General features: G+C 33.1%; 2 protein-coding genes across 10 annotated transcripts; both read left to right on the top strand.

Annotated features, from left to right (window-relative positions):
* The first annotated feature begins 1,113 nt into the window (after positions 1-1,113).
* LOC125197205 (auxin-responsive protein IAA31-like) lies at positions 1,114-2,634 on the top strand. 2 transcript variants are annotated; one of them, XM_048095918.1, is made up of 4 exons: positions 1,114-1,370; positions 1,447-1,727; positions 1,799-1,871; positions 2,435-2,634. In XM_048095918.1, exons 1-4 carry the CDS (start codon positions 1,204-1,206, stop codon positions 2,481-2,483), a joined length of 570 nt encoding a protein of 189 aa, XP_047951875.1. In that variant the 5' UTR covers positions 1,114-1,203; the 3' UTR covers positions 2,484-2,634. The 2 variants fall into 2 exon arrangements, with proteins under 2 accessions (XP_047951875.1, XP_047951874.1); XM_048095917.1 differs by having other exon boundaries at positions 2,432-2,634.
* A 4,620-nt stretch (positions 2,635-7,254) lies between these two features.
* Positions 7,255-9,736, top strand: LOC125197006. Of its 8 annotated transcripts, none has more exons than XR_007171976.1 (4): positions 7,255-7,344; positions 8,673-9,055; positions 9,176-9,260; positions 9,446-9,736. XR_007171976.1 is itself a non-coding variant. In XM_048095697.1 (3 exons), exons 1-3 carry the CDS (start codon positions 7,280-7,282, stop codon positions 9,618-9,620), a joined length of 330 nt encoding a protein of 109 aa, XP_047951654.1. In that variant the 5' UTR covers positions 7,255-7,279; the 3' UTR covers positions 9,621-9,736. The 8 variants fall into 8 exon arrangements, 1 of the variants encoding a protein (XP_047951654.1); XR_007171975.1 differs by having other exon boundaries at positions 7,255-7,349; XR_007171977.1 differs by lacking the exon at positions 7,255-7,344 and adding an exon at positions 7,383-8,585.
* The last annotated feature ends 249 nt before the right edge of the window (positions 9,737-9,985 follow it).

The following is a 9,985-nucleotide window of genomic DNA, read 5'->3' as shown; positions in this document are numbered from 1 at the left end:
CTAAAATTATTTTCTAAACTAGAAGTTGTTATTTTTATAGGAGAATACAAAATGGCAAAAATGAATTATTTTTATAGATCAAATTGAGTTTTTTAAAATTGAAATGGTATGTTTGGTAAATAGAAATGTTATCGGTTTTTAAATTAAACATTTGGTTTTCAAGTTTAATCGTCGATTTCGATTTAACTGGAATCAACACATCGGTTTCATATGTTCAATTTCAGTTTCAATATATTTGAATCATAAATGAACGGATGAAAATCAGGAAAACTAATGAGTTTTGCTAAACCGAAATCATAAATAAGGCTGCATGTTGATTATGGGTCCACCTCCTGTACCCAAATTTTGGATCGAATGTTAATATAGTCTGTACTCTGTATTGATTGAAATCTCAAAAAATCCGAAAATCAAAATCTATTACTTTAATATAAATAAATTTGAACAAATTTTTTTGCAAAACTACAAAAAATTCTAAAAAAAAAAATAAAAAAATCATGAAAGTGACTATATTAAGTTAGAAATATTTAAATAAAGTACTTAATTAATATAATATTCAATAGATATACTCTCTCCGTCCCATTTTATTATTTTGGAATGTCCATAAAAAATAGTCTCAATTTAAAAATAAAAATTTTCTTTTATATTTTACCCACATTTTTTTCTTTCCCTTTCTCTCTTTATCTATATTTTGTCCCCTTTTCTTTATTTTATTAATTTTTAATATGTGTCATCTATTTTTGCTTAAAGGAGGGTAAATAAAATTTAGATTTGAAATATTCCAGTGGGATCCAAAAATTGGAAAGTTTTGCCTAATTTGAATTAGATTTATATGGGTAGACAAGTGGGGGACATTATATTGAGTGTAATTTAAAAATGGAATGGAAATAAGGGAAAATATGTGTGGGAAGAGTAAAAGCATATTGTTTGGTCCAAGAAAATTGATTTAATTAAATTGGGAACACCTCATCAATTCGGTCGGTTGATACTCTAGCAATGATAGAGACATGCTTGGGAAATTGTTCTCTGTCTCCCCTGCGCCTCCACCTGCACCCGCAGAGATATATATATATATACACACACACGATTTGTTTGTATATAATCTACATGATACCCACACCCTATTTCACCCACACTCATATTCAAATCGCCTTGTATTTCTATTGGATTTTGTGAAATCGCTCTTAAAATAATCAAAATCAAAATATGGATGATCATCTTCAACTTGATCTCGCTCTCTCAAACACTTTCAATCGCAATCTGCCGCGAAATGATGAGAAGAAGCGGAGATTTGATGAATTATTCTCAGATGATGAGATTACCAGCAACAAACGCACATTGCCGCTGTTGATTTGGAATGATAATCGAAATCTGTAATTCTCTTTTCCTCTCATCTCTCTCTGGATTGCGATTTGGATTGTTTTGTGATGATTGTGTGTGAGTGTGTAGGGATTGCGGATGTGTTGATGTGGAAGGGGACGCGGTGGTGGGGTGGCCGCCGGTGAATTCGCGGATGCGGAAGGTGGCGGAGCATCACCGCCGCGAGAGCACCGCCGCCAATTACGTCACGGTGGATAACGGCGGCGGCGGCGGCGGCGGCGGCGGAAGATTGAATTCGATGTATGTGAAAGTGGAGATGGAAGGGATTGGGATAGCGAGGAAGATTAATTTGGGGATTTTTGGTTCTTATCAGGCGCTCACGGCCGCGCTCATGGCCATGTTTGGCAAGCGTGAGTTATTTCGTGAAAATGCTTGTTATTTTACTGAAAATGTTGTTGCTAATTGTTGATGTGCCAAACAGGTCGTGAAATGTACAAGCTCACGTATCGGGATAAGGAAGGCGACTGGCTGCTTGCTGGTGATGTACCTTGGGAGTAAGTGTATTTTATTAATTTTTTTATAAATGTTACTAATACAAAATTATTTTATATATTAATGCAAAACGCATAATATTTCATTGTAAGGTAACTCCGAGTTCATTATTAGTTTGTTTGTTTTTCGTTATAAAACCTTCGGATTTAAAAAAACACAGATGTTTGTCTGTGTAATTTAAAATCCGAATTTTTTATAAAGAACTAAGAATAAACTTACGGATTTCGTGTTATCCTAATTTTTTATAAAGAACTAAGAATAAACTTACGGATTTTGTGTTATCTAATAATGATCTCTATCTCTATCTACCTGATTTAAGAAATGTTGAATTAAGAAATGTTCAAAGATGATAAAATGTTACCAAATCTTTTATTTGTATTTGTGTCTAGCTATTTCGATTAGAATTTGTTGTGAGATAACAACTTTTAGGTCAATAGTGTTCATCATTTTAGATTAGTAACTGCATAAAGGTTACAACTACTAAATCTGAATTTTCTAAAAATGTGATAAATAGGACCTATTTTTATCATGTTTTTTTTTTCTAATCGATTTTATTTTGCAGAAGATTTGTTAGATCGGTGCGACGGCTAAAATTGCTGAAGAAGGCTTGGTGATCAGAGTTGGAGAAGCTTGATCTTTTTCCCCTTTCCAAAAATGTAGTGAATTATTATTAATGTAATATTAGGAGTAATTAATTAATTTTTGTAGATTTTTATGAATGACTAGTTATACTCGTTTACAAAAAAATTTGTGATTTATGAATCATAGATCTAGTTTGGGATCATATATAAGTATATAAGGCTGTCAAATTGGATATTTGCGGGTAACTGATCCTGATATTTTCAGGTAATTGATCCTGCAAATCCAAAAGTTAAACACTTGATCTCAAATTACGTTCAAATATCTAATTATCCGGTATTCGATCCTGAAAATCCAAAAGTTAAACACTTGATCTCAAATTACGTTCAAATATCTAATTATCCGGTAATCGATCCTGAAAATTCGAAAATTAAACACTTAAACACTTATCTCAAATTACGTTCAAATATCTATTTATCCGGTAATCGATTCTGAAAATTCAAAAATTAAACACTTGATCTCGAATTATGTTCGGATATCTAATTAATAACTATCCGACTTGGATATCCGAACCTTAAATTGGATACCTAAAATTCCCCATCTGTTTAGGTTTCCCCCCTATACAAGTGTATGATCATTTGTTTAAGGGAGCTTCTCCATGTTCTTGGATATGGATGACATATGTCATGAGTAAATTGTAATGTCATAAACAAAGCTTATGAGAACTAAAGCAGCTACGAATTAATTGAAAACATGTTGATAAAGCACTGTGATTAATGAGTGTGTTCTACTCTCGAAAGAATTATTGCCTTGTTTTGATGCCAAAGTTATATTTTAATCATGAAAACTTTTCCCAGCTTTTCCCAACAATAATGGAACAACAAATATTAATTATACACATGCAAGTGAAGTGATTGCATTATTGCATGTATACTTCAATTTTGTCCCCTAATTAATTTTGAATAGAATCGGATCGATTTTATTTGAATTGATTATATTATTATTTATTAATATTTATCTATTATATTGTCCCACCACCTACTTCGTCGTCTCTTCCAAACACACCAACTTTGTCACGATTTTGATTTTATATGGATATTGAATATTCTATAATTTACTACATATATTTTGAAATAAAAATTTTAGGTGTGAAGACATTTTCCGTAATTAATTAAATATACTATGTAATATAGGGGATTTTTATGAGTAAATTTTGTTATTGAGTAGTTGCAGATTGACGAGAGGGAAAAGAGATCATCGAGAAGTCTTGAATTATAAATTTGATAGTTAAATAGTCAAATGCATTTGAATAAATTATGTATTTATTTTTTTTATCGAGTATAGCGCATCGAAACATATTAAATCTCTATTTCAAATTACTTGAGTTGTATTTCAATTAAAAGGCATAAGTAAAATTTGATTTGTTGACGAGAAAAATTGTTTGAAGAGAGGTTTTACTCAAATACAAGAAATATATGAATTATAGACGGTCGCATAGAGAAAATTGAAAGTCACTATACAACTTTCGAATCTAAACAAAAAAAAATACAATTCACTTTTCTTTTGACTTGCAATCTTTTATTCGTATAACATACCAATAAGGTAGATCATTTGCCAGCTTGAACTAAATCTAAATGAAAATTATGAATATAAAGTGCCATATTTGTCACCTATTAGTTACATTTCATGTTGCAATTGTTTAGTTCAACTTAGTAAATGTTTGATGGTAGATTATAATTGGACATAAAGTGAATTATAATCAAATATTTGACAGCCCATTATTATATCCAAATATACATTTGTCAACTACATAGTTGCATTTCAGGTTTCAATTGTTTAGTTCAACTTGGTCATGTTTGATGGGAGATTATAATTGGACATAAAGTGAAAAGCAATCAAATATTTGACAGCCCATTATTATATCCAAATATGTGTCAACTACTACATAGTTACATTTCATCTTGCAATTGTTTAGTTCAACTTAGTCATGTTTGATGGTAGATTATAATTGGACATAAAGTAAATTATAATCAAATATTTGACATCCCATTATCTTATATTCATATCTATATATAGAGAGAGTATATATTTGTCTGGTTTGATTTAGATAACTTTAATACTATGTAACACACATACAAAATAACACATATATTATGTAAATTCAATTTAGATGGAGTACTATTTATTACAACGACTCCACAAATAGGGTCATAAAATATAACTTCCTCCGTTTCATGATAGCTGAGTCAATTTTTTGTTTTGGAATATTCCATGGTCGTTGAGTCATTTTTCCTTTTAGACCACCCCCATCGGTGACTTTGAGATGGGGGTGGAGCATATAAGACAAAATAGGAAGTATTATAAATAAAAGAAAAATAAAATTACCCAACCCAACCCCTATTATCAAGGCTTGTCAGCCAACCCAAGTAAAAGTGAAGGCCAAATGACACATGTCAATTTTTCATTGGTTCTATGTATTATTATTTTTAATTTTTTTATTTACTATTAATTATTGATTAATAATGTAGAATTGTAATCTATAAATATAAAATCTAAATATTTTAGATAATCACCTTTTGAATATTTTGAACATTGTGAATTTATGAAATTTTTATTTCTATTATCGTATTATATTTTTTAATGTGTGTAATTTATTATTATATTGTGCTTTAATTATTTGAATATCTAATATTTTCTGTTTTAAATTTGAATCATATATTTTTTTATTATAATTTTTAGACATTATTTAATATATTTAAATTAATTATAAATTAAAATATTAATATAAAATATATGAAAAAGAAAATATTGGGTTGGGTTGGGTTGGGTTGGGGTCACTGATGGAAGTAAAAAAGTTGATGGGGGTTGAATTGAGTGAGGGTTGTGTATGTGGAGGATAGAGAAATGAATATTTTATTAAAAAGTTGATGGGGGTTGGGTTGGATGAGTGTCACGGATGGAGATAGTCTTAGCAAAAAGTAACACACTTTCACAATATTTATTTAAGAGTAAAAGCCAAAACTGGTCCTGAACATATCCCCATTTTACGATTTTGGTCCTATACTTTATCTTTTGAAATTTTGCATCTTGAACATTTCAACTGGGATCACAATTGGTCCTACACTAACATTTTCGTCAACTTTTAAACGGGTTTAACCCGATTTTGACCGATTTTTAAACGGTTTTAATCCGAATGAGACCATAAACCATTAAAACCGTTTAAAAATTGACGGAACTGTTAGTGTAGGACTAATTGTGATCTGAACTGAATTAAATGTTCAGGATGTAAAAATTCAAAAGATAAAAAATAGGACCAAAATCATTAAATGGGCATATGTTCAGGACCAGTTTTGGCCTTTACTGTTTATTCAATACTCCCTCCGTCTGCGAATAGGAGTCTCGTTTTTCCATTTTAGTTCGTTCACGAATAGGAGTCCCGGTTCACTTTTACCATAAATGGTAATAGGGTCTCACCTTCCACTAACTCATTCCACTCATATATCATTTAAAACTACTATACACGAGTGGGACCCTTATTCCACTAACTTTTTTCCACCTACTTTTCTTAATATTTCTTAAAACCCGTGCCGTCAAGAAATGAGACTTCTAATGACGGACGGGGAGAGTATACTATCAGGCCATCCGCAACGCTGTCTCTTATCCGTCTCTTAACCGTCTCATCTCTTCACTATTCATGGGCTCCATTGTACTTTTTAGCTCATCTCTTAACTAAGAGACAACACCTGCATCCCTCCATCTCTTAACCATCTCTTAACTATTCATTCAATTTCATTTTTTATTTTTAATTCTAACAAATTCAATTTTAATAAAAACACACTTCATTAAAATAAAATAAATATTACAATTTAAAAGCCTAAAAAATAAAATAAAAAATACATAATTTAAAATCCTAAAAAATAAAAAAAATACATAATTTAAAATCCTAAAAAATAAAAAAAATACATAATTAAAATACTCTAAATGAAACTATAAAAACTACTCATCAAAATGTGGTGTTTGGTACGCCGGCGGGGTGGTCGAGCCTTGGGTGCCCGGCGACGAACCGGGAGTACCCAAACAGTTGTACATGCTCGCCCAATCGTCGAACGAGTTCAAGTCGAACCCGCCGGAGCACCGCCTGCTGGAGCCGCCGCTGCTGGAGGTTCCATCGCCGGATATTTTTTCAACAATTTGAGAGCAGTGTTTGTGAGTAAAATGGAAGAGGAATGACAGTAGTGTTTGTGTGTAAAATGGTGAATGGGGTATGGAGTATATTTATAGAAGAATAAAAGAAAAAAAAATTTAAAAATTCGACCGTTTTGTTCCCAACGGTCATTTGACCGTTTGAATTTTTTATTATTATTAAATTCGAATTTTTTGAATTTATATAAAAAAAATTATTACGTCATAATTACGACGCCCACTCGCGGGCCGGCGAGTGGGCGTCACGCAATGCTCCAGCGCGCGCCACGTGGGCGAGCGCGTCGTCTCGCCAGCTCAAGGCCGGCCTCGCCGGATCGCGTCGCGTGACGAGATGTCTCGTCTCGTCTCGACGAGATGTCTCGTCTCGTCTCGACGAGACGAGCCTCGCAACGCTGTCTCGATGCTGGCTCGTCTTGTCGAGACGAGACCGAGCCCGCATCGAGTCAGCGTTGCGGATGCTCTCAATCTCTTTTTTAATCTACGTGCCGAAATTTCGTACTATGTAAATTCAAAATATTTCTCCTTATTTTTAGACTGTCATTTTTATTTAGAGTATATATTTATATTAATTTTCAAACAAATAATTTTCGCATAATGATTAATTGTCAGCTACAGGAGAGTGAATGTGATGGATGAGAGCTTGATCATGGATGATGTGAAGAAGCTCTGCTTTGTCTCCCTCAAGATTGCGCGGTGTGGTATTCTCTTCCCCTCTTCCTAATTGTTTTTTGTTAACCTAATTCTGGATTATGAATCTTAATTGGGGATTGGTGAACATTCACAAGTTTTTGCTTCGTGTTATTCGTTTCTGCGTATTTTGGATTTTACACGATTAGCTTCGGCAGTTTGAAACATTTAGGCTCTGATAAGTTTGAATTACAACAATGTGTTTGTGCAAAGTTCTAACTAAGATATTAGTGGAACACATATATAAAATGCTTGTATCTGATCACTTGATTGAAATGAGGACAAGTTTTAGAGATATTTGGTATCTAAACGCCTAAATGTTGGTATCTGATCTCTCCATTGGCACGACTGGAAATTACTTTAATTTTTTTGCTCGGTTGAGTATTTCTTAGGTTGTAGTTGGAGAGGGAATGTGGATTAGGAGACAGGTTTAAAAGGAACGCGTAACGGAAGTTTCGAGTATTGAATTGAGTGTTTTCATCGTAGAGGAGAACGAGGAGGAAGGAGATGACATCCTCTGTTCTTCAGCAAGTTTGGTGCATATTTCGGAATTTGGATAGTTGTGATGGGTGATTCTGTAGTTATCTTTACAGTGTTAAGTCATCACGGATTCACAATCCAACCGGAGGACTTATAATTGATCAACTTAAAAAGAGGGGGAGAATGTGGAAGATTAGGTGATTATATTAATTTTGATGCATTGTATAAAAATCTTACTACTAATAAACTTATTTCTACTAGAAGATTCAGGATTCAGATAATGAGTGACAGTTATGACATTTAGACCTGATTTGAAATTATTGAAACATTTGTACTAATCTTTAGACTGGGTGTCATTCTAAGTTCTAACATAACAAAGACAATAACAATCTGATTGGAACTGTAACCACATCTGATCTTAGCCAAAAAGGCAAAGAAAGGACAATCAGATTAGTGAAGTATAGAACAGAGAAAATTTAATCTATTTGGATATGAAGTAAATATATTAGTATGTATGATCCATGTTTTTGGTACAGTTTTAACAGCTTAATATGGTTATAACCCAACTGTTTTTCATAGCTAAGGGTATTTGATAGTACTGTATCTATCTGTGGATCTGGAACTTCAACAATATCAGTTTGATGCTGAACAATATACTAACATTTCTTACCATGATTAGTTAATTGCCTTGTTCAAATGCGCAATAATGTGATGCAATCTTACCCTTCAAGTTTTCTTTGATCAGGAATATAGTGCAATTGAACAAGGTGAATTCTCATTATGAGAACATCATTTTGCAGTAGTTTTGTGTGTATGACTTGGAAGCTTTTTCTTATTTACATGCTTGAGATCAGTTTTCAGGAGATCTGGAAAAGACAATTTGCTTAGGTGTAGTTATGTGCTACCAGATGGCATCACTCATATGAAGGGCTTTGTGAAAGATCTCGATTAAACAATGCGATACTTATCCTTGGTTGAAGATGAATCCCCTTCTTCCCCATGGCGTGAGTCTAGTGACAACCCCCCGCATAAACGAAACACTGACCCAACAAAAACAGCAGAGATTGATTTCTTCATAATGTTTAAACTCTATCTGTTTTCAAACTTTAGCAACTTCCCTTTCTGCAGGAATTATCCTTTGACGAATGAGCGGTTTCCTTGTCCCAGAGATGATATTTCGGCCGACTGATTTGGATCGGTCATAATTCTCCATATTTTACACTCGAACTTTAGACAAGTAATACTCGAGATTTAGGTCATAACATAATTATGCTTTGTTTTAGCTGTTCAGTTTTGTAGCAACAACCCAGAGCTATTACATAATTGATGAAGTCCTTTTGCTAACCATGTTTCTCAGGAATGAACAAGGCAGGACTCACGGAATGCATTGTTCGAGCTGTCAATTCGTGTCATCCTCATCTACACCCCGTGTTATATGAGAGGTAATGATTCTGTTTCCGCACCTGTTATGTGATACAATAATTATACTTCGACCTAAAATATTGTTCGGTTTTCACCAAATGAGTCTTTGTCTATGAAACACGAGATTTTAAATATGCATCGACTAAACGACTGGATTTCATGTTTGGTCACCCTTCTTACCCTTGAATTGTTTCCTACTTTGTAGGCCATGGAGGCGTACAAATCGAAATCCATGTGAGAACACGTCACCACTAATGAAGAGTAACATCGATGGTACCAGAGTCGAACCGAGGTATACCTTGAACTTAAGTGTAGAAGGGACTAGACATGGATTTGTCTCCCCAATGGATATGATGATTGTGATTTCTTACTTTAAATGAAGAAATTATTGAGATACTTATGGTTGTGTTTGAGAAGTGCAAATGTCCTATGTTGATATTTCAGGGAATGAGGTGACAACTCTTGATTTTGAATTATCATATAGTGTTTACTGCTATAGTCTTCTCACTATTAATTTTAGGGACTACTATTATTTTTTTTGTCCGCTTACAGACTGTTTGTAACAATAATATGTTACCTAACTAAATTCTGGATATGATACTGATTATGACATGACATAATAGACTACTATATAAGCTTTTATTAGTCCTGCTAGTGTCTTTACCAACATGAATAGTAGTTTGCTGGTCCAATCTTATAAATTTTTAATACTCTATTGGTCCGTCATTAACCGTCACATTTTTAA

The sequence above is a fragment of the Salvia hispanica genome, chromosome 6 (assembly GCF_023119035.1).
Source record: "Salvia hispanica cultivar TCC Black 2014 chromosome 6, UniMelb_Shisp_WGS_1.0, whole genome shotgun sequence".
Classification (NCBI taxonomy): Eukaryota; Viridiplantae; Streptophyta; class Magnoliopsida; order Lamiales; family Lamiaceae; genus Salvia; species Salvia hispanica.
Note: the sequence above shows the minus strand (reverse complement) of the source record. Positions and strands in the feature narration are given on the sequence as shown.